The sequence below is a fragment of the Anopheles coustani genome, chromosome 3, assembly GCF_943734705.1.
Source record: "Anopheles coustani chromosome 3, idAnoCousDA_361_x.2, whole genome shotgun sequence".
NCBI classification, from domain to species: Eukaryota; Metazoa; Arthropoda; class Insecta; order Diptera; family Culicidae; genus Anopheles; species Anopheles coustani.
In genome coordinates, this window is record NC_071288.1 from 39,325,115 (window position 1) to 39,350,437 (window position 25,323).

General features: G+C 46.3%; 1 protein-coding gene across 1 annotated transcript in view; it reads left to right on the forward strand.

Moving 5' to 3' along the window:
- Positions 1–878: 878 nt before the first annotated feature.
- The window catches only part of LOC131259426 (trithorax group protein osa-like), a 154,473-nt gene continuing 130,028 nt past the window's right edge, over positions 879–25,323 (forward strand). The window contains exons 1-3 of the mRNA XM_058260922.1: positions 879–1,053; positions 1,608–1,945; positions 19,644–21,620. Coding sequence (XP_058116905.1) covers positions 20,187–21,620 — 1,434 coding nt within the window. The 5' untranslated portion in view covers positions 879–1,053; positions 1,608–1,945; positions 19,644–20,186. The remainder of the gene's footprint in view (positions 1,054–1,607; positions 1,946–19,643; positions 21,621–25,323) is intronic.

Sequence of the window (25,323 nt, forward strand, 5' to 3'; positions counted from 1 at the left end):
TTTAAAAAATTTTTAGATCTCAAAATGGCGTCAGAGTAAATATTTAAGCAATGAATTTAATTTTTAATAATTTTTAAATCAAATTTTTACCAGGATGGAACGGAAAAAAATAGTAATCAATTTCAATATTTGAATTGTATCTACCGATGACGCCAATTTAATTTTATGAATAACGTGTGTACCTAAATAGGTGTCATTGAGAAGTTGTGAAATTGGTGTACTAACAGTTTTCCTCACTATTTTTTGAAAGATGAAAAAACAAATAAAAGAACAAATAACGGTAGTCAATTTGAACGCGTAATTTCAAGCCTTGTTCTTATTCGTTACTTTTTGAATAACACTAAAAAATAGAATTAATTAACTTTGATTCGGATGATAGAAGAATGGCTGCCAAAAAGTAAGTATTTTCAAATAAAGCAAATAGTTTTACAATTCATAACGTCACAAATCAAACTCAAAAGCTGAACAAAATTTGAAGACTTTACCTACTATAAAAATATCGTAGCCAACACCAAGCCTTTTTCCTCTCCCGAATTGGAAACCCTCCCTTCTAGAGGTTGACCTCTCTCGACTTAAAAAAATCACTCTTCTAGCGAAACAATTCGCTTTTGTGTTAGTGACTAACCCGTCGTATTGCTTTGATTGGTTGATGAACCGGCAATTACCGATTTTCGAACCGGTTGTTACCGATTCCGGGACTGCGTTTTGTTCCTGTCGAGGTCGTTCAATCGGTAATTAGAGGACAAGGGATAGGATCTCGGATAGGTGTACGGTTTTATACTATGCTATGGGAAGTAACAAAGAAGTGTGCGTGACTGCTGCATGGTGCGTTAGGTAGTAGTGGTGCGAAGCGTCGCCGCCGACGGCGTTTGTGTGTGTATGCATCGAGGAGTGTTTCATTTCCGAAAATTGTTCGAATCGAAGCTGAAGCGAAAAACGCAAACGCGGAGATTTCTGCGGGCTTCTGGTCGCTGCTTTTGCACACGCACAGGATTAAGACAGTCGTGTCACCGTCGATTGCGGTAGTTTTGTGATTTTTTGGTGCTGTAGGATGTAAGTAAGCAAAGTTGCTCGATACGACCACCTTAACGCAGCAGCAGGCTGGTTCGCTTACCATAGCCTGGCTTGGTTGCTGCTGATCGATTATCTGTTAGTTCCTCTGCGCGAGAGTTCTTCGGTGTCGGTCCCACAAACCCGCTGTCGTCGTCGATCGGAGATGGTCGCATAATTCCGTGTATCCAGCCAAACTGCTTGCTTCGCCAAACGGAGGAAACCAGCTTGCTAGGTTTTGCTGGTTCGTTAGCTCAAGCGAAGAAAACGTCCCACAAAAATGTCCGTTTCCGTCGACGTTGGCCGTCACCATCACCGACAGTGGTAGAGCTGGCTACGATACGAACACCGTAGAAGAGAGCTCCGTGTCGTAGTCGTCGTCGTCGTCGTCGTCATCATCATCGTCTTCGTTGTCTCACAAAGCAACATGGAGCGGCCTTAACTGCGCCGAAACGAAACCTACACACATCGGCCATGGGGCGGCCATCGTCTTTATGGCACGATCTGGCCGGTGCACGGGAAAACTAATCATTTCACCCCTGTGTTCTCTTTTGCAGTCAGCGACAAGTCTCCTTGCGTGCGACAAGAAAAAGGGCGACCGTGTCAGAGCAGTGTTATTTGTGTCCCAATCCGTTCGTACGCAAAACCCTGCAGCCTACTCGGATTAAAAGACCCCTGGAGGGATATTCGTGTGAAGACGGTACCCACGAAAAACTCCTTCGTCCAGGCGTGTCCTTCGGTGCTTGAAATGCAGCAGGAATGCTCTAGCGAGCTTCAAGCATAGTCTCGGAAAGCGTCAAACGTGCCCGATGCGTTCGAACACAGTCCAAGCAAGTGTGTCTCCCGCGCGGAGTGTGTGCGCTTGGAACATCGGGCCGGAAAGTTGAATTATAAGGTATTTACGAAGAATGGAATATATTGCTTATCGGGTGAAATAACGTTCTCCTTTCGTTCCTCGATTTGTAATTTACGGGAGGGAAAAGAGAACCACCGAGTGCTGGACAGTGTAATGCAGTGTGTCCACCTCCTGCGGAAGTTACTAATGACGGCGAATCCCTGAGGCAGTGGTTAGCGCGACGAGGACCGTGTCGAGGAGTCAAAAAGCGTTTCTCGAGAGCGTATGTGCTTGTGTGTCTGTGTGTGTGTGTGTGTGTACATACCCCCCAAGTTGGCGGCGTCGTTTCGTCGTCGTGGAGACATAAGGGGGGGAGCGGGAGGAATCGTGACCCGTTGTTGAGGAAAATTATGGAAGTAATACGAGTTGGCAGTTATTCACAGAATTGGTAAAGTCGAGAAAGGAACCGGAAATGCTATCCCATTGCAACAGTGAAGTGTGTCTGCATATAGACCGAAAAAATATGTCCGGTCGATTTGTATGAACGATGCAAGCTGAACGCTAACAATTAGAAAGTGGTGAAGTGAAAAAGTGATTTAAAAACAATCGTCTGCTAAAGCAAAGAGGAATATGTCCAGATCAATCCTAGCAAACTGGAAATTCACCCACCTTCGTCGACAAAGCAACCGGCAGACATGACGAAAATTGACCGCAGCTCATATGTGGCACATTTGCCAAACTGATGTAAAGAAAGGTTGGTTGAACATAATTTTTTAACACTTTTCAATTCAATTCCTTGTAGAAAAACACAGTTTACCGGTTGGTGTTTGGGAAAAGCGCGCAGGTTGGCGTTTGTGCGGATGGTCGTTTTCCTTTGTTCCAATTGGGAGAATAGATATTTAGTTAGCAAGAAACGCCTTCGTCGTTTCTCAGGGCGGTTACAGAGGAAAAGGATGAAAACATTTTAATTTTCTTTGTAGAACATTTACATCTTCAAAACGACTCACGATATGGGTCGTAGGACGAATAACATTCATGTGCATTTTATAAAAACAGACGAAAACTTAGGAAACCATGCATGATTTCAAAATTTATATGATTTTGATAGTTGCAGTTCCGAGTTCTTTCAAGTTTTCCTCAACCACATCCTCCGCAGACAGCCACCGGTACGATGGAAACGCCATGAAAATTACCGATGGCCTACCGCATCCCCTGCCTTTCGAGGGCGGGTGAGAAAATTGAGATCACCAAGCGAGCAAGATATGGTGAGCGCTGCGAGAGCGAAAAGGGCCGCAAATTGCACTCTTTTTGGCGAGCGCCAGTAAAGGCGCTGCTCGTGATGGTGGAGGATGCCGAAGCTACAACAATGTATTTTCCAACGAGCACGGTGGGAGGGAAAAACATCTTTGATTATGCTTTCCAGATGGAGCGTAAGTCGGCTCACGCTTACAACGATCGACAAATGTTTGTGTTTTTCCCCATCGATCGGTTGTTCAGTTTTCACTCCTTCCGCGATCGATAACATAAGGAACGGCTTTCTTTATCTGCACCTGAGCTCTGCAAAGGTTATGGCTGTTATTTTTATTCATATTTAATGCGAACAAGAAATTAAATGGCCAGTTTGACTCGTTTTCCTACGGGAAACGGGTAGTTTCTTCACTGCTGAAAACAAAAACATTTTCACAAAACAAAACGTGCATCGTTTACCCGGATGGAACACATGAGGGTTACGAGTAACAAAACCATCTCTTCCTGCCTGGTCGTTACCACCATTCCGTTCCGATTCCGTTCGAGTTTTTGTCCAGCGGCGATGCAAATTTTTGTTTTATGTTTTCCAGTTTGCATCTTCTCCTATTCGTTCGCCGAGTGTGAATCTGTAAAGGATATTTAATAAGCCATAAAGTGTGAAGCGCCAACCACCGTTAAATGGAAACGCTGGCGCCGGGCTACCTGGAACGCTTCCAAGTGTAACCCCAGGACAATGGTTTAGTGTGCACCGTTAACGGATGGAATGTTTAACCTGTAAGCTGTTTTTTTTAACGATCCGCTCGACTACTGTTTGAGATCGGTGAAAAAATAATTGGATGATGATTTGCTGTCAGTTTTATCTGTCAATAATTTCTAGCACAGATTTATCAACCGTGTTGTTGGAAAAGGTGGTAGGATGGTAGCGTTGATAAATAGTTTCTCTATCGATTGGTTGAGTTCTTTTCGGAAGTGGTGTTTTTCAATCAACCATGAGGAAAGATTCATTTATTCGAGACTGTTTACCATGATCGATTGGTGTTAAAAGTAGATAGTTTTTCATCTTTTTTTTTTAGTTTTCTCGACATACATGAGTTGATTTATAAAAACAAAAATTAAGGGTAAAATTCGATAAAGATCTTTGACTTTTCTAAATTATACAAAAGCTTGAGGTATTCTTCTCTTCCATTGGGGTTAATTTATTACTAGTCAAATCACTAGTTGGATGCATAATATTTTCACTGCTTATTATGAGCAAATTATCGACCTCGTTAATGTAGTTAGAAAATCTAGTGTTGAAAAACGGATTGCAACGAAAGCTCATTTAAATTGTCATATATTATGTATCTTCCAAACCAGGACACACCATCCACAAATCATGTTGTTTTAACACAATACCAGCATTCGTGATTCTTTTGAATATTTACCTTTTAATGTTCCGACTAGCACATGCTAACCACGTGCTCTCGCGAGGAAGTGAAAAAACGCTCCATCAATCTCTTCTGTAATTGCAGCATAAACATAAACGAACCCAATTCGGAGAAAGCCCACCATCTGGTTGTTTGGTTGGTTGGAGGCTTCGCGAGAGCCTCCGTCGTGTGTTTACGCTTGGCCAAAGCGATAACAGCAAAAGGAAAAACAATCTGCTTCCCAGATCGCAAGCCTTATCGCGCGCACTCAACGCTCATCGCCAACCCCTTCCCACCTGAACGTTGCGGATGCGAATGCACACACACACGCACCCACCCAGCCTTATAACACCCCCATAAGCACGGGGAATCCGATCCAAAACAATCGCGCCCGCACGCGCCCGGCGACCGCCAACGCGGATGCGAAAGAACGCCGGACGACGAACCAAACTCACCTTGCTGCACATCGGCCCCCGCCCCCACCCCACCCGTAAATGATGGCCACGGGGATTTGTTGTTGACAGCTACTTTTCGTCATCGACGAGAGTGTAGGAGTGAGCAATGCAAACCATAGCAGCAAGCACTCGGAAGGACGGATCGATTATTTATCCTCTGCCACCGGTCTTCCCGAACCTTTTGGCGGCATTGTTGCTGCATGTTGCAGTTCCGGCTGCGTACGGTTCCGTTGGCAGACACGTAGAGAAATGTCAGGTGTCGAATCACCGACAAGTGGCCCAAAAGAGCATCGTTAACGTCCCCGTGAGACCCCGCGCAAAAGCGTCAGAATGGGTAGACGGGCCACGTGCATGTGATTTTACTTTGTCGCAGACTGTTGCGGCACGGCAAGGCGCCGGTGTTTGCTTCTAAGAAACAGGAATACACTTCCTTTAAAGATGACGGGATGCAAGTTGAGCAAGGCAAGCGCGGGGTGGTGAAGTCGATTGAAAAGAAAGTGAAAACCACCGGCACCGAACAAAACAGTCGCCCTTACGTCGAGCGCGTTTGTTCGCAGCGAAAGTACAAAGTCCTTCGGTGGCCTGTTTCCTCCAACTCCAACTTCCTTGCGAAGAAATTTGTGGGTTTTTTTTTCTTTCTCACCATCGGTTTTCGCGAGGAAGAAGTTTGCCGCAAACGGTTCGTCCGGCTCTGCTGCTGGCGACGTGTTTCGAACTGGTGGCATGAAGATTTGCCTGCCGCGCGCTGAGTCAAGGGGTCGAGGATGGAGACGGTAACGGGAGACCCACCTACTTCAAAACCCGAACAACCAAGGACGAGTTGTGGCGGTTGCACCGACGACGACGACCGTGTGCCACCGATTCCGCGAGACACGCTCGTGAAAAACGAAAGGGAAATTTATCAGCCATGGACGTTTTGTTGTTTATGTGCGTGTGTGTATGTGTGTGTGTGTTATTCTTTCTTTTCGCACTCTTCCTTTGATCATGCCAATCCCGCGAAGGTTTCGCTGCTCACTTTTGATTTGTTGCCTTCGCAGCAGCAGCAGCTATCCACGATGGCACGAACGCTACAGCGCCTTCGAGGAAGCCAACGGTAGCTAAATTGTTGAATAATAAAGATTGTCTTCCTTGCCAGCGTTGCCCGGTCTTTAGTGTAAACAACGGTTTGCGCGGGCTTGAACGGCATTTCATCAACCGCCGCTCAGTTTAAGAGTGGTTTTGTTGTGGTCGTTTTTACTGTTCAACGGCAGATGATATTATAACGCTGTGGTGGATAACTTAAAAGCTTATATTTGACTATCTTTTTTCCTATATCTTCAACAAACAGACTTTATTGTAACAGTCGAGAGTATAAAATACTTTGTTAAGACAGATTCATTATGGGATGTTGGTTGTTTTTACATTTTGAGATTCTTTCTTTGATGATTTTTTGAAATTATTTATAGAAGTCTTGCCGAAGTTCAAATGTATAGTACTAGCTGGGAATGACAATCAGTTCAGTTAGTAGCATGAAGCCAAGCTTGTTGACGATCTCTACACCGGTATTGACCACCAATAAATTTATTCGAAGGAGAAAGGTATCCATAAATAAAACATTTTAACAAGCTGCACATAAAGCTAACGAAACAATGGTTGGCCACTATCTCGAATAATTTCGTTTGGCACCCAATCTAACTAAAATCATGGGACGGAGGAAAACTTCATCAGTTACATTTTTAACGAAGTGTTGTTGTTCTGAGCACTCCTAAATGTCAACTGAATTATATTTGCCAATCTTTGCTTGCTAAGATTGAAAATTGTTTATCTCTCTGATTGTTTTTTATTTTCTATCCGTTCATCGTTGTAATACAATGTTAATCGATAGAACCTAGCACTTATCGAGGGATATCATTATTTTATTTATGATGGTTGTTATGACTAATCTGTACAATACAATACAATAAGCTTCGAAAATGGAAACATGATTGCGTCTACAAAATGTCGTTGGCTCAAGGACCGAACATTTTCTTGGCTCATTGCAGCAACAATGGATTCACTAGATCTAAACTTTTTAAGGATGTTGGTAAAGTTACTTAAAAAATTTACAAAATTTAAAACAAGTGTTAAATTGAAGAAAACTTCATACCTTATTTGACGTGCAATCGTACTGGGTGGCCTAAAATAAACTCGAACCTAAAAGGGAGGGGGTTTGGCATAATTCCTACGGGTTTTTCGTAACCCACATCTCATCGAGCACTTGTAATTGCACTTGAAATTGTATCATTTGCATTTATTTAACCAAGGTCTGAACCAAAAGCCCCGGCAGGTCGGTTTAAACCCTTCTCGATTTCTTTTAACAGGCATTTTTCTTTTATTTGCGCGTTTTACAAGGTGATACGTCGACCGGATAGGAAAACGAAGCGTCGAGGGTTGTGTATGCGTGTGTTTGTCGGTGGGGTTGGGTTGGGTTTGGAAATCGGGCAAGGGAATGCAAAACAAAAACCACACGAGATAAAACCGTTGGTTGTTCGGTTGCAGCAGCTTCAGCTGGAAATTATCGGCCTGCCTCCTGTGTTTCGCTCGTCCTTCGCTCGAAGCGGATTTCCTTGGTCGTTTTTTCCTCCTTCCCATCCCCATCCCTCGGACGATCTCCCTCCCGAAAAGTCGACTACAGTGCGGTCCCTTTTAACCCTGAAAATGGCCCCCACCACCTCGCCTCCCACCTGGGTGGCGTCCTCCTTCGGTTGTGTTGTGTTTGCTTGCGTGGCGAAAAAGGACTAACCTTTCCCAGTGAGGTAGGTCCGGCATTGTCGGGGACGCTAAATGATGGCATTACCGGCGGTGTAACACACACATACACACACACACATACACCACAACCAGGTCCTCGCAAAGGTACACTTCGACACGGTGGTAGTCTCTTGTTTCCCACCTTCCCGTGGGATGATTCCATCGTTCCCTATCACTCACATCCGTTCCACAAGCAGGTTATGTGTATGCTGCTGTTGGATGTGTTCAAAATTTCATGAGATTGTTGCTAATGATTCTTCGACTCGGTGGTCACTGAGAAGCCAGAAGACAGTTGCGATAATACAGGACAGAACGAAGACGTCCTCCACTTGATATGCCGCTTGGCCGCTGAGTGGCGGTGCCGCCTTCCGTTTGATGCTGGTTGACTTAATTGATTTCCACCTCCCAAAAATTCGCAAACATTCGTCGAAAGGGCAATTCCTCCCGTTCCCGTTTCCGGACTCCGCTTCATTTGTCGTTGTCCAGTTCTTCACAATCGCGCCATCGTTTAAAAGCCGGGAGTTCGGCAGGGAAACGGAAAAGGTTGGGAAAAAGAAGAACAAGAGGGCCTCTTTGACGAAGCCGTTGCCAAAGTAGAAGTAAATGGAACTAAGAACGAACGCAACGCATCTCTCACCGCAATTCGCGGATTTCAGGCATTCGGTCGTTTCATCTTCATCCCAGTTCGCTTTCTTGCTTGGTGTTGGAGTTTCGCAACAAAATAACACACACTATCTCTGCTGTTTGATGATGGGGGGGTTGGTGGGCAAAAGGCGGCAGGAATGGTTTAAAATCAATTTCCCTTTGCGTTGTTGTTTGCTGCCTCGTTGTTGTCCCCTTGCCATCCTTCCTCCTTTCGCCACCCATCTAACAATAACACATTTTTAGTTTGGAAAAAACAACAAGACAGCGATGTGGTGTGGTTCGATTCACCAACACTTCTTTTGCCTTTTTTTACGAGATAATCAATCTTGCACATGGTTACCCTTTTTGTATGACGTCTGAGAAGCGCAACAGAGAGTCGAGCGCGCCTCGTGGTCGCCTTGTATGGAGTTGGCGTGATTAAGGAATGTAACGCCATGGAGTTCCTCCCCGTACCGGCAGCCCCTCGAAGGACTTCCAGCATGGAACGGAGACCCGATGCTGCTCTAGCGCCCCCCGTCTTTCGTTTGGTTGAAGGGTAGGAAGAAAACTGCACACAATACGCGGGATTTTACGATGCTCAAGGATGAAAATCCCTGTGTGTCCGTGTCGGTACGACGCCAGCGAAGAAGGCCAAGGGAAAACCGATTGTGATCTTTTTTCGTGATGGGCTCGATTCTTGTACTCTTATTACATTCGAACGCTGGCCGCCGACGGTCAGGCCTCTTCGATCTTCGCTCCGCTCGCAAGCACCACTAGCATTTTCACCAGCCCCATTCCGTGAGTGGCGGGGAGTCTGTATCTCAACCCTTTTATTCCGTTGCGCCTCTCCGGACGGTAATCGTTTCGTTTTGATTTTATCTCGCTCCTTCTACGCGCCGTGGTTGTCCATTTCCATCGCTTCCATCGGCGCACGGAGAAGGTCAGGATGATGGCATTGGCCACACGACGGGCACAGGAGAATGAAGAAAAGGGGGGCAGAGAGCCCGGGAGATAAATCCAACCCGTTTCCATGCTGCTGCTGCGGTGGCAATATTTCAAATTGTGCTGCTGTTGGGTGTTGCACCTTGATTAAATGAACATAGTCTTCCCTCCCCTCCCTCTTTAATTCCTTGGGACCACGGCTCCAGCGTTTCTTCCGTTCCCCGTTCCTCTCCCCTCCTTAGCAGCGGCTGAGCAATGAAATGAAAGTCGTGCCTTCGTCCGGACGCTTTTTGCCCGGGTTAGTTCGGGTTTCCAGCGCAGGAAAATTCTCCGCCCGGTTGCCACAAAAAAGAACGACCGTCTCGGTCTCGGTGTGTCTATTCCGATTCCAGCGCTTGATGAAGGCACACGAAGCGTTTTTCCCGCAGACCTCCCGCCCCACGTTTTATGACGGGATTCGGTCGGGCTGTTTTCCAACCCCTCCCCCCGAAGCATGGTACTAGCATTAATCGTCTGTCTGTCGATGGCATTCCTTACGGCAAAACAATCAAGAGACAGGAAGGAGGGAGAGGAAGAGGGAAGAAGAGTCTGCCGGAATGATGAGCAATTAGCAATTTTTCACGGGTGATTTTTAATGCATAATCCGTGCATTCATTGATTCTAGCTCTGTCGGGTGGTGGCTAGAGTTTTCTCAAATTAACGATGGCTTTTTCCCTCGCGTCGCAGATCATCACGTGTAGGGGCTGCTTTTTTATGTTTAAGCTGCTTTTGCTGCTACTGCATTCAGCATGAAAGGGTTTGATGAGCTTAGCAAATTGCCATCGTGTAGAAAATTGGACCTATTAAAGCAATGATGATTGGTTCTTTGGTTATCTTACTAAGGAGTTATATATTTGTTTACATGATGTTAAAACGTAGTTTGACAGTATATTTTTTTTTTATCTCAAAAACAATTTTTAGACTCCAAAGGTACGACTTTTCTATTGTGCTATAGAAATTGAAATATAAATTTGGTTCTGATAATGTTGATCTTTGCAACATTTTCTCTAAACTATATTTATTTTTTTTTAGTAAGCCATTTAACTTCCTTACCGTTGTACCTACTCAATAAAACTTTTATCGTTAGTTCGTTTAGGGAATTCCATCTTGGGTGAAACTCACCTTTTATAACCTTCCTGTTGAGCATTTCTTCGGTTGTAGGAACTGAAACGCGTCGATTTGAGGCGATCTAACGGGTAAAGTGCATCGTGCCACAGTTCGGAAGATCATAAAACAACAACATAAAAAAGGTTCAATGAGGCTCGGAGAATCGGTTACGGTGAGGGGGAATGCGTCTCCTGCCGGGAAATTTATCACGGATTTACCGTTTTCAGGTATTGGCTGACTTCATACCCATTTTTCAGCAATTTTTTGACTTCCCTCTTGACGCCGTTGCACTTTCACCTGCACAGTATGTGTGTATGAGTGCCTTCCCCCGGGGAAGAATTGTACCTCCAAAGTGCATCCACGAAGAAGGGTTCGATTTACCTTCTTCGTTTTGTTTTCAACTACCTTCAAAAGGGTCCATGCCTGAGAGGCTCTGGCTGAAACGGTGTTTCTTCGATTTGTGTTTCGAATACCCGCTTTAGCCCTTTTCTGGTTCCTTGTTCTTCTTCAAGCACCCGTTTGCAATGAAGTGTAACGTGTTTGGCATTACGGTTCCATCGGAACAGCTGATATTCTCCTCATCTCCGTTGGGTTTTGTTCCGCACGGAGGCAATATGATTTAATTGAATCGTTCAATACCGCAAGCGCTTCCTCCGGTTAATGTGATGCGCCATGCATTATGGCACACGGCAATACGAGTTTCATAAATCAATCCGCATCAATAAATCAAACGCCGATTGGGTGCCAACTTTTGTCGCACCAGCCAAGAGAGGGGGCCGGAGCCACCCTTTGCCGGAGCTGCTGGAGTCGAGCATAAATTTTTATTTCCATTTGGACGGAAGTAAAATCCAAACAGAGGGTGAGAGGAAAGACCATCTTGACGGAGCACAACACACCACCACCTCGCGCAGAGAGCGATATAATAAAACAAACATCGCAGCTCGAAACGCAAATGGGAATGGGAAAACCAAAACAGAAATCCGCCTCGGGGCCATGAATCATTACCATCCGGGCTGCTGCCAGCTTCCGGAGGTAAATTATCGAAAATTAATAAACGAAAGGACACAACCAACAACCACCAAAGCGCTTCCAGCGTTCGCGTCATTTTACGAGCTTGCAAATTCGTAAGCTCCTTCGGAGTCGACGGTTTTATTTTTATCGTTAGTCCGGCTCTCGAATGGGGGGTTGTGTGTTGTGTACGTGTGGTTGCACACTTCCTTCGTGACCGGCCTGGTGCTGGGTAAAATTCTCTTTGCGCCATCAGTCACCGGGCGGAATCATAAACCGGGCCGGGAAGTTGAGACACACCACCGCTTCGGCTGGAATATGAATGAATGGTGTAAGGCCTGCATAAGGCTGCGTTCTCCTCATCGCAACCCTTTCGGTTGGATGTGTTTCTCGTATTTCCCCAGCATCGAGGTCTCTCGTCGCCCGGTTAAAGCATGTTTATGGCCGTAACTTAAACTAAAGGAAGGAAATACACTTGGAAAACGACGAACCAGCGAACGGGGATAACCGCAGCACTCGCAGAGGTGAACCAGGTTGAATACGATCTTTCGGGTTGGGAAACGAAGATAAAAAAAAAGCAACTTAAGCTGGGCGGTTGGATGTCATTAACGCAAATTCTCTCCAACAACAAAAAAAGGAGCGCATTTATGACGGTGTAGTAGGAATCGCGGAAACTGTTTTTCCTTGTCTCATTTCCATCACTTCACTGTTGTTTTTATTTTACTGCATCCCCAGCTTCACTTTCAGAACTTTCAACGAACTTTTTTTGTGTGTTGGGGACTGGCGGTGCTTGTTTAGCAATACTTTATATCATTGAGCGTTAAAAATGATCACCTGTCAACGAATTATTTGAATCATGCTTTGACATATTTCTTTTATTTGAAGAAACCTGCTTAGTATTTTTTTTATTTATTGAAAGTAGGGTGTTTCCTCTGTCTTGTAGATTTTTGTTGGATTTTTCATATTTTAAGAGAAAGTTGTTTAAGTTTCGCATTGCATGTGTTATGTGGATGTGTTAACATTTTGCAATGCTTTCATGTTTTAAGGTTGTTTCTTCTTTGAAGCTACAGGGATCTATGAGACGAAATTTAAATTTGTAAGGAATTCTACATCTCGTTAAGGTTGTTGTCAGCGACTTGCGTCATGCGATTTTATCTTATGAAAAATAAAAATTATTTGATTTTTATCTGTCGACCGTACGGATTTGTATAAAGCTAAAATTGCGGTGTTTATCTAGACAAAAACAATCAAGTTCATCAAACTTTCTTTAAATTTAAAAAATAACAGAAACACTTCCGAATCGCTTGTCCGATAAAATCGCATTCGCAGAAGCGCTGACACCAGCTTAAGAGTACAATTTTCCTTGTTTGTAAACTATGATTTTTTAAATTAAATAACATGCTGCAATCTCATCTAAAAAATTATAAGACCGTAAATTTCGTTCAAAAACCTTTGCCATCATGAAGTGTCCTGTGTCAACTTTTTATATTATTGTAAGTGGAGGCAATAATGTTGTGTTGATATTTCATGGGCGGAAGATGTTGTTTTTCACCAGAATTATCCTTACGTTATTTTTCCACTGGAAATCGACACATGCGATATGAAAAGAGGATGTAGCATCGGGTGTCGATGCTGTATATTTGTTTTCCTGCCCTTTTGCAGCAAGCCCTTAGGATGCAGGTCCACGACGAGAGAGTGGGCTTCTGTCAAAGAGTCCCAAGAAACGCATTGCATTGTATTCTGGTTTCGGATCGCTCGGTTTCCAGTGGAGTGGAGTCAAACCCAGTCCGTCCGTCGGCCTGTGGTGCTGCTGCTACAGCGTCTCAAGATCCACATATTTCGTGTCGAGCACACTTTTGAGCCAGAGCCCCCTCGGGAACGTACGCTCCGGACACAAACGCCCATTCTCTTTTGTCCATTTGTGGCCAAGTGCGAGGTTTGGCCGGGGCCCGCCAGCACCAGCACGGCAGGGAAGTAAAGTTGCCGGTCACTCTCACAACACAGGCATCCGCCGGTCCCGAAAGGTGGAGGAGGGGGAGAAGGGGGGATTTGATGGGATCGCACTCGATCGTCGTAGCGAGTGCTGTAAATCTCCCGGTATTCATGGTATTCCTGGAGCTGCCTTTCGGATCTCCAAATGGGCGCGAAAGCCCATTGGAAGCCGAAGGCAGGAGGATTGAGCGGAACAAAGAAGTTGACTGCAAAGTACAAAACTTTTTGAGGGTCATTTCGCTGGATTCGCTTCTTTGGCGCACTTTGGGTCCAATTTCTTATATAAACATTTAACATTGCGACTGAGGATAATTTGCTTGCCCGATAGTAATAAAAACTTAAGGTCTTGAAAAAAGAATGGAATTAATTATAAAATTTTGTTTTCAAAATACAAAAATCGAGTAATTGTGTGTTTTGTGTTTGGCCTCGGAATGTTAAAAAATGCAATCCAAAATTGGACTTGATGTTGCAAAATGGCGAAAAACGAATGCGTTTTAAGGAATATAATTTCTTTGTTAGTATCAGTCAAAACTTATACTTTAGAAAAGATAGCATGTGATGAAATTTGTAATATCAAAAATTGAAAATTATAAGCAGTCCCGCATTAGAATTAGCGTTGGGTTGTCCGTAAATGAGTAACGTTCCTTTTTACTATGGTGGGTTCGCTCGTTCCTGTTTTAAGCGAAAGTCAGGTTTTGAGTGAATTATCACATATACTAAAAAGTAATTAGGAGATTAAAGTAGAACAATTGAATGTTCATTAATTCTGAAGGGATTTACAAATAATAAATCATATGAAGTGAAGAATTAAGTTGTGTAACAAAACTAGCTTTGACACGTTAACTGCTATGGTTATCATTTTTGATAGCCAGCTGTAATTAGTTCTAAAAAGGTTTTGTCGCATGAAAAATTAAAATGCAACATAAAAATTATAGTAATATTTCATAAATTTAATTTAAAGAATTGATCTGTGGGAAGCTAAGTCTTTGCTTAGCCTTCAAAAATCGCCGGTTTCATAAATGTTATAAACAAATTTTATTAAAAACGATTGTACTAAAAAAGTGTTATAAAAACACTTGGCAGTCAACGTGTACAATATTTTATGTGCAATATTTTTGTTCTAAAGATATTCACAATTCTTCACAAAGCTACACTTAATTTTTTTTAAGTGTACGAGGACAAGAAAGTTCAATCTTTTTCACAATTGTTTTTACTTTCATAACTGTCAGTTATTTCCTTCCTATAACTTTTAGAAAAAAAAAATGTTTTTTGAGCTTCCTATAACTTTTAAAAATCGATACAACCCTTCTACAAATCCAACACAGTTCGTTTGTGGCTGTGATGTAGTCGTGTGCAAGTTTCTGTTCAGCCATTTATCGAACCTCGTCCCACTGTGCGCTGCGGTTCCAATCACGTCCAGAGGTCTCCGGGTTCGTTCGTTGGCTTTATGATTGTCGACAGCCAAGCGCATATTTTCTTACGCTCCAGCCAACATCTTGGGATCGGGCTCCCGGCTCCAACCGAACGGCTCCAACAGCGGATGCCCAAACCCCTCCCCCCTCCCCTTTCGTTCTCCTCCTTACCCAAGCAGCACATTTTGTGCTTGTTTTTTTTCTCTCTTGTCCACCTTTTTTCTCAAGATTCGCGCGCCATGTTGATCGTCGTCGTCGTCGTCGTCGTCGTCGTTCTCTTCTGTGTTGCTGGTTCGCCTCTTCATCTTCATTATCCATTCCCATTGTGGGTATCCACCGTTCGTGGTTGGGTTGGTCCGCGCTTGGTCAGAAGGGGGTTATCTCTTTTTTTTACGTTGATGTTGTTAGTTTGCCTGGCTATTTCTTGTGCCTTGTCTCCTCTCTGCGCCGTTGAAGCGGCCGTCGCACATAAAAGAGCTTCAATATAAGAAGATTGCAGAAGGAGAGAATGAATTACACAGGTTGGGAAGGAATAAAAAAAACACCATCCGAACCGAGACTCGACAGGAAAGCCAGAGAGTGGTTGAAAAATATTACTCGAGAATTGGCTTTGGCTTCGGTGTGGCGTAGCGATGATGATGGCTTGCTGGAAGAGGGGGGGGCGAAAATAAGGGTGGATCTTATCCCATTCTTCACCGATCATCCCTCCCCCCGCCCCTGTCGTGGGGTGGGCCGGTGTTGTGTTTCGCTGAGAAGCACATGATGATGTGTGTTTTTTTTCTTCTCTCCTCTGCTGCGATGCTCTTCAGCTTCAGCGTGGTGTTGTTTTTTCCTACCTTGCAAGATAATATTTTGTTATTCTGCGGTCATTTTTTCATTTCTCGCTGTCTCTCTCCCTCTCGTTTTTTCCCTCCGGTGACTTGGCTGGCCGCCATGCTGCTGGTGTGCGGTGGGCTTGCCAAAGAGGCCACAAGAAACGCAACATCCTTCCCTTCATGGCGCCCCCCTCCCCACACATTTTTCCTCGGCATGACAGCGAATCCGGGCGAGAGAAGAACGAATGGCCCAAACGCCGGTGCCATTTGCTGCCGAAGGAAATATAACAGGAAGGTCTTCCTCTTTGCTGCTGCTGCTGCTGCTCCTACTTGGTTCTCGGTTCTCCGGCAACAACTCTGGCAGCCCCTAGAACGAGATGACGGAGTGGGCTTTGCAAATGCTCTGTTGTGTTGTTGTGCGGTTTTGGGAGCCGTGATTGTTTGGCGTTTGGAGTCGCTCGTTCACCGCAGTGCTTCGGTTGGCTTAAGAAGGAGAATGGGCTCGTTTTTTTTTATTTTCGTCGTTGCCTTTCCGTTACCGAGCAATATTTTTGACTCTGATGATTTTTTTTGTATTATTTATTTACCTCACCTGAAGCGGGTTTCGGCTGCCATATTCTGCACGGTTCATTTTCTTTACCGGCAGACTGTACATATTTTGTACATGTTCGTTCGGGTGACTTTTCGGTTATATCCCTACGAACAAAAGTCAACAACACGACCGGTGTGCCGTGGCGTAGAATTTGCGTTCCGAAGTGCGCGCGTGCACGCGGTGGAATGAATTAGCGCGGAGCCTTAATTTACAGAATATGAATAATCAGCCGCCTGTCAGACGCTGGGCGCGCGATGACGGTGCAAAAGAATTCGCTGTTTTTTTTTTTGGTTTGTATTTTTGCTGCTCTGGGGCTCTAACAACCCGCATGCACTTGGAACGGAGCAGCTACGGAAAAACGACAATCCGTGCTGGCGCGAGAACCGTCCGAGGGGTAGCATTCGTTCACCCCTATCTCGTTCCTCCGATCGGACTCAGCTCCTTGGGGGTAACGAAGTAATTCCAACGTGCTGTTATGAGACGAACCCGCTGTTTTTTTTCCTTCCTTTGCTCTCGCTTGAAAACCTCTCGAGAGAACGGCAAACCTACCCAAGACAAAAATTGTGGGGTAAAGGGAGCCTCTTCCAGCCCTCAAACCGTTCCCGAAAGCCCGGCATTATTCATTCTCGGCAGTGGTTCGCTTTATCCGTTCCTTCCGGTTTGGTAGGTTCGTTCCGAGCGTTCCAATTTTGTAAACGTTTCTTTCCACCCTGTTGTGTATCGCATTTCTTGCGCTGAAGTTTGGAGAGCGAGATCGCTCCGAACGGATTCCAAAATTAAAGCAAAAGAAACTCGAGAGAAAGCTGTTTTGCGGCGAAATGGCGCCCCCCGGGTCGGCGGGAAACGGTGTGCATAATTTGCACCGGCTTATCGCTTTCCGCACCGGTTTTATGCCAAAAGTTCGCCGCAACCGTGTACCGGCGGCCACACGTTTCGGATTTCGGTTCGTTTTCAGCGTCTGACTTTACATTGCGCTGTTCGCATTTTTCGGTTGCGTTCTTTTTCTGTAATCGTAAAATCGTCAGTCGGTAGGATGGGTTCGCTACCAACCGTCAGTAGTGAGTTGGTTGACGAAGAAAAGAACTGCTACGAATCCTCCAGAGCGGACGCTCGTGAAGATCGGTTAAAAATGGTTCCTAATTGGCGGCTCGCTTTTTTGGCGGCCTCTCCGACCGTTGAGAAAGTAGAGGAGCGGCGTGAGAAGCGGAAATTAGTTTATTATTTACGTCCCGCGAATGTGACGAAAGCGTATAGTTATCATTGCGATGTCAATCGATGCATCATTCGCAACCGACCAATTTGGTCTCATTTAGATGGCTGGTAATTATGTCCTCCCAATTACACCTGCTCACAACTGGTACGTTTATTGTTTTTCTTGGACTTCGTGCTTGAGTACTAACGGTTAAGGAGTTTTCCTTCTGCTCGCCCTACGCTATCTCAGCCGAGTTGAAACTCTCCACCCGTTGCCGCAATCCGTATCCGCTTTGGGTCAATTGCCCTTGACTGCCCCATTCTGCCGTTCCTAGTTTGCCTTTTGCGGCTCGAATCGATTTTCAAACGAGGCGTAAACATGGCGAAGTGGCGAGGCTCTTCTCCGGTTCTTTATCTTCGAGGCTTGTGGTTTCACGAACGGCGGGGGCCGTGTCGGGGACGGGGGGTGCCGCGGCAGTGGAGTGGTCCATTAATTTGCAATTTGGCTGAACGGTTCTCGTTACGTTCCACTTTTGCTGGCCTGGCCCCTCCTGCCTTCGTCCGGCGCTTTCGATTTTGGTTTTTCTATTTTGATGTTTCTGTGCATCTTTGCGTGGTCTAAGGCTCGGCCGGGTTGGGTTTTCGATTAGGTGCGGTTCGATATAGGCTTCGCAAATTCGTACGTAATAGATATGCATGCAATGTTTCCTATCGTTTGTTTTCGTGGCTAACCAGTTTTGCCAAAAACATGTTTCTGGCTGTTCATGTACAGAGGCTCTTTGTTCAGTAGTAGTTTTGTAACTTTATATTTCATTCATTTAACCAAGCCCATGTCTCGGCCTGGGAGGGCGAGTTTCACATAATTTTTTCCCAACAAATTTGTTTTGTTTTTTTGCAACTTTCATAAATTTCACTTAAAATTTAGCTCTACTCATGTAAATCAGGGGTCTGCACACATTTCTCGAAAGCGGCCAAATTTCTAAATAAAAATTTAAACTGAGGGCCAAATGCCATGAAATTTTTTTTTTTTGTGCTACAGTGTTTTAGTTTTTTGGAGTGATATAAGTAGAATATTGTTCGTCACTTTTACTAATTAATTTTGACCGTTACTTTAACTTTCATTGAGGTTTTTTTACAATACGTTATACAAATGCATCGTGTTTATGATATGAGCAACGTTCGTTAATTGAAGTTATAATTCTAAATAGGTTCATTATGTGTACATATAATTTACATACCTTCACAGTTCGAATTTGTTATACTTTGTCTATTTGAAAGTTGTTGGTTGCAACTCGTGTTTCGAAATGCGCCAATTTTTTGAGATTTTTGAAGGTTAAATATAGCTTGGATACAAGCATTGTTTTAACTTATCACATTTAAATAAACATTCAATTGAACGATATCAACATTGAGATGTAACGAAAGTTTATTTCCATTACCATTTCTTTTTTGCTTTTTTGTGTAATTTCTTGTAACTTACAGAAAAACATTTCTGGCGGGCCTGATAAAATCTGCTGGCGGGCCCGACTTTGCCGACCTCTGATCTAAATGATATAAAACATCCATTCCTCACTATTCTACGCCATGGGATTTTTCTTTTCTCATGAACTAAGCAACGATTAATTATTAGTAAACTAACATTTTGTTTCTCTTTTTCCCAGGTTTCGATTCACCACCACAAACACACCACTGCTCATCTCGCTTGTCGGAAACGCTGCCCATTTCCGATATCTGAAAACTACCGCTTCACCAACAACAAGTGCCCCGTTTGGGATTGGGTTTCTTTCACGCGGCTCAAGTGTTGTTTAGAGTTTCACGAAAGGAGGAAGTGGTACACGGCTGGGCGGGGTTGAAAAGCCGTTATTACGTGTTTTCATTTGGTGTTTTTCTTTACTATGCATTTCTTTCAACCCCCACTCAAGAGAAGTTCCGTTTCGTTTAGGCAAGTTTACTGTGAGTGAAAATAGTCACGGATAGAATTTCTCCGCCAGCAATCGGCTGTTGTTGCTGTTGTTGTTGTGCGAGTGCAGCGATTTTCCGCCGTGAATGGATGTGATTTCTATTCGTGTGGTTGTGTCCGATGATTGTGTCGTGCGCCAGGGAAGGGGTGTGACAGGTGTTTTGATCTGGGTATTTTGTTTTCTATTGTGCTTTGCAGGAGCAATTATCGAATCATCGGTCTCGTTCGTGTTTGAGCGTTTAGTGTTCGGTGACGAGTGTAATCGTGTGTGCAGCAGTGAGGGAAAGCGAGGGAAAAATGAAAAAGTGAATGAGCGAAGGGTGAAGTAGATTAAGAGAAAAGTGAAATTAATTAAAAAAAAAGTGTTACACAAGTTCTAACTGCAAAGTCGTCAGCGGCCATCAACTGGAAGGAAGGTTGCATTTGTTTTCTCGGTTTACGTTCGTTTGTGTTCGTGTGCGTTTTCGGGTTTTGGAAACAGTGTGTCAGTGTTTAGAGTCCTGTACGTTTGTGAAATGAAATTAGTGTTCCGCGGAGCAATCGAAGGGATGTTCATCTGAGGCGAAGAGGGACTCTCTCGCATCCCCCGCCGACAGAAAATGCTGATATCGATAGTGCGTCGTTCGGGCAGAACAGTAGCGGTCGAAAAACAGCAGCAGCGTAGTTAAAGGGTGGAAGTTTCGTCCGACCGTCTTCTCCGTTCCGCCGTCCGCCGTCGTCCAAAAAACGCAGCGAGGCGCGATGGGCGATCAGAAGGGCCAAAAGGGAGGAGGAAGCGGAGCCGGCGGGGCCCCACCGGGCAGTAACGGCGGAGGGTCGAGTGGTGGTGGGGCGAGCGGCGCCGGGGGTTCATCGACAGCGATGTCCTCGACCACGACGACGACCACGACGTCGGCCGCGTCCGCCCCCGTCACCACCCCGCAGCAACACCATCAGCCGCCCCATCACCCTCACCACCACCAGCACCATCTTCATCAGCAGCAGCCGCCCCCGCCCCCACCGCATCACCATGCGCCCCACCCGCAGCATCACATGCCGCCACACCATCCGCACCACCATCCGCATCATCACCCGCCGCATCCGGGCGCGGGTCCACCCCCTCCTCCCGGTGCGGGCGGCGAGCATCAACCGCAGCAGCACGGTGGCCACGGTCCACCACCGCCACCCCCCGGCGGGATGCATCACTCGCCCTACGAACACCACCATCCCGTCCCCGTGTCCGGGCCGGGGGATGCGCCCAACGGTGGCGCGGGGGCCGGTAGTGGGAAAGACGAGGGTGGTCCGCCACCCCCGCACCAGCAGCAACATGGCCACGGGCCACCGCCACCCCCGCACGGTGCCGGTGGGCCGCCTCCGATGGGCCACCATCACCACCAGATGCAGCATCACGGCCAAGTGTACGGTCAGCCGCCGCCGCCTCCGATGCAGCACCAGCAGCAACAGTACGCGCCCCGCTACCACCACCACCATCCGCACCATCCGCACGACCCGAACGTGCAGCCCGGGGCGGCCGGGGGACCGGATCCGTACGCGCACTACCATCACCGGATGGGAGCGGCTGCCGCCGCCGCTGCAGCAGCCGCCGCAGCCGCCGCGGCCTCCGGAGCTGGAGCGGCCGCTGGAGGCGGCACGGGAGGCAGCGGTGCACCGGGAACTCCACCTCCGCAGCATCCCGGAGGAAAACCGGCCGCCGCTGCAGCAGCAGCCGCCGCAGCCGCCGCCGCCGTTGGCGGAAGTCCAATGCACGGCCGGCATGGCCGGTATGGGATGCCGCAACAGCCGGCAGGCGGAACCGGAACTGGCGGCAGTCAAGGGCAGGGTCCACCACAGCAGCAACCGCCGACCGCTGGTGGAGCCGCCGGCGCTAATGCCCCGCCCGGGGGACCTCCGGGTGGCGGCCCGACGCCAACGCTTAACTCGTTGCTTCAATCGCATCCACCACCGCCACCCCATCCGGGCGCCCCGCACCATCGCTACCCGCCGAGCAGCTACGATCCGTCGGCACCGCAACAGCCTCCCGGACCCGGACAGCCGCCACCAGCCGGAGGGCCTCCGGGGCCGGGCCAGGGGCAACCCGGCATGCCGCCGTACCACACCGGCCACCAGCAACAGGGATGGGCCCCTCCACCCCGTCCCTACAGCCCACACTCGCAACCGTATCGACCGCCACCACCGGTAAGTACTTGCAGAAGTGAAGACATGCGACTTGCGGAACCTAAGATATGCGAGGAATGCGTAGTGGTTAATGATCCACATTCACTAAGCAGTGGTCCTGTACGCGTCCTGTGAAGTTTGTTTACATTGTATTTGATGTTTGTTTACATCCAGTAGGATAAGGCGGGTGTCAGGTGACATCGTTGACAGCACACCAAAACGATGTGATCGGATGAAAACCAATTCGAATACCGCTACACCTATGTGTGTATCCGGACAGCAAAGTGTCAATGAAGTCAGAAGATTTACCACCTCCATGAAGGAACAAACCATACTGAAGAGAAGCAAATAGTTTAAGCTCTACAACTTACGATTCCTTACCGCTTTGGTCTCGAATTCGTAGTCCTCCTCCATCGGAATCCGATCGAGATCTCTCATCGAACTGGTTTCGACTTCCTACCCTGGGTTTTTTTTCGGTTTTGGCTGCGCCATCCTTTTACTCTACAGTCGTTGCCAGCTATAACTTTGCCTCTAACATATTGAGTCTAACTCATCCGTTTTTGTCTCGTGCTCATCTCTTCAAGTTGTCTCTTGATTTCAATTTGGTCTCTATCTAAAATTTTGGTTATTTCGCCTGCTGATGAAATATGGCGATTATTGTTTGTACTAACATTATTTTGTAAAGTCAAAATTAACCTGCTGATTTTCATGCTTTCGGCAAAAGAAAAAAAATTATGAGTTCGAGACAAAGACAAAATCTCATGTGTTATTTCAAATCTTGGTGCTTACAGAGAGAGTAGAGTAGAGCTAAAGTGTAGTGGCCACTTCTGTATTTCAGGCCCAAGACACGCTTCTGTACTGCGGAACACTCTAAGAATGTTCCGCCAGTTGCATAAAAACATCATGTGCCAGTGATACCAAGAATAGCAGATCAATATGGTGTTACGTCAAGATCTGGATTGACTTAAAATGATTGATAGTCTAAGAAGTCTCTAAGTCCTCTAAGTCCAGGATGGATATCGCTAAGAGTTGAACATTTGCTGCTGACCCCTTTGCTACACTACCGTATGTTGCCTTAAATTAAACGAATTGATGAAATGTATCTTTATCTCTGCTCGCTCAGTTAGGACTTAAACTTTATGTCTTATCAATTACTATTTTGTATAACGCGAAATATTTTACAAAAGTACGTTTTAAGGTGCCATTTTTAAATAACATTGTTAGGCGAATGCTGTAGTACAATTGTGGCCCTCGTACATCAGCTGTTGTCCATAGGTATTTATCTTTTTCGCCGGTAATGTCGTTCCTAGCTGCCGGTAAACAGTCTCATGTCTCGCACAGTGAACAGTATTCATTAGCGTTGCTACGGAACGCATATAGCCGATGCCAGGCAGACCGCCTCGGCTGTCGATGTGACAGCCCGATGAACTGACGCGAGTGTCGCGAACGCCCCCTCAGACACTCTCAGCAGTGTGCGGTGCCTTTTTGAAATAATCGCTAAAAATAGGTACCCAAATGTTTTGCTTGCTTGCGTCCGAACCAACCGTCCTTTCTCCTCCTATCGAATCCACAACAGCAGCAAACCTTCGAACACTAGTGGATGGTTCGTCCACCAACTGGCGTATGGCAATGTTTTGAAATTCACCAACACTACGACCCGGATTCTGCCGTGAGCCAAACGCTCTGCTCACCGTCATCATGCCGGTACGGGTTTTTGAGAAATAGTTTTATAAATAACTGCAATCAGAGCAAATCACCACGGTTGGGGGGGAGGATGAACGACTCTTCGGCGCGCGGACAGTTTCGTCCGTTCTGGTGGCAAACGAGCAATAATCTCGTGGGAGAGATAACAGGGAAATGCTGGGTCGGGAGGATCTGAAATTGATAAGCTCCACCTCGTTTCGAAGCCTGACGTCGCAGGTTGTTGGATGAGGTTTTCATTTTTTTTTCTTGTTAACGATAAAACCTCGTCACCGGAAGAGCGAGCAACCGGTTAATCGATTGTGTGGTCACATTGTCACATGCGGCCGCGCTGTTCTCCCCGGCAGCCGTCGCACATGTGGACCGGCACGTGATATTCGTTGAAACGCCCTCGCGATGCATAAAGCGCGCGCAAGCAATCATTTGTTGTGCACCGTCAGACGCGAGCTAGACTAGACTTGGGTATAGACGATGGTTCGCCTGTGTCCAGTCTTGTGTATCGGGCCAACAGGAGGCAGTCTGGGCAGTAGTTATCACCGGCACAGATATCGCTATAAATTAGCGACTCCGTGCGCAGTATAAACAACAACAACCCGATCGTCAGTCGTGAACCGGCAAATGTATGCTGCGCGTGACAGAGAAAATTTCCCCCATTCACAGTTTTGCGTACTGCGGAAACGTTTATAGATTTGGGAAACTCCGTACATCAGGTTAAAGTCCTCTCAATTTCTTGATTTATGTAGAAGTTCTAGTGTGCGTAAGTTTTCGTTGTAATACTGCCGAGTATAACATACTCCTAAACTTAGGAATAACCTGTTCGATGTAACAGTCCCTGTATACTAAAGAAATATTGTCATCTTCCCCAATTTTTCTGATGAATATTGTTTCTATTGACATTGGATGTGTACTTGCTATTAAGTCGATAGTTGTTCTTGCCCCGCTGCAGTTTTACCCTTTTTGCGTACCTGGGACTTAGTGACGACTACGTAAACTTCATGTTTGTGTGTCCGCTAATGTCTGACATATGTTCCCAATATTTTGAGATCTTCTGAGAAGTCTATACTAGTGCTTTCGTCTGCATCAGATATATGACGCGTTGTTGAAAGTCTGGGTATTTTAATTCACTTAGTCCTTAGGGGTTATTGTCGCTTGCAATACTTTATTATGTCGATTCGAACCGGTAACATAAAATGACTTCTACCTTAGTTAAACCGATATCGATGGGCCACACCGAAGTTTGCTTTACCTACCAGATTGAGACTAATAAAAACCCCCTAGTGGAATGGTTCTCTTACACTTACGGCTAAGCGAAAGGCTGTGTGGTTCTGTTTGGGTATTCGCGTAGAGAGTTTGGTGTCGAGGCATCCGAAGCGATAACGCGATGATGGAACTACCATATAACGTCTCTCGAAAGTGAGGACGAATGCGTCTGAAACATGGCGGGTGCCATTCACTGGGTGAAGGAACCGGACCACGACTGGACGTGTGACGATACGGCCGGCCGCAACCGTGTATACCATCTGTTGCCCTAGAATGGTGTCTGCTGCTGCTGGCGAGGGAGACGCAACAAGCATGCAAAGCGAACGGACCAGATCGCACCGCTAACTACTAGGCCTCGCCACGGTTAGGTGATGTTACACGAGAGGGTGGTGCCGAGGGTGGTAGTAGGGGTGCCGGAAGCGTGGAAGTACCGAAAAGGGATGACGAGCGAATCATTTAAAGGATCCGACGGTTGGGGTGCGGACCATGCGGTATGCGGGTTGGGGATTGGGTTCGATGCGACACCGGTAAGAGGAAGGGCGATGGTGGTGATGGGAGGAGGAGTTGTTGAACCTCGCTTCCGTATCGTCGACATCGTCGGTGTCGTGGTTGTGTGCGGGGCCGCGTCATCATCGTCGCCGTCGCCGCCGTGTCTGGTGGGTTGAGGTTATTTGTGTGTGCCGTTGTGTGTTTGTGTGTCTGTATGTGGGATTGTGTGTTTACGGGTTTTTTTCCTTCTACCTCCTTTTGCTTTACTTTTTCC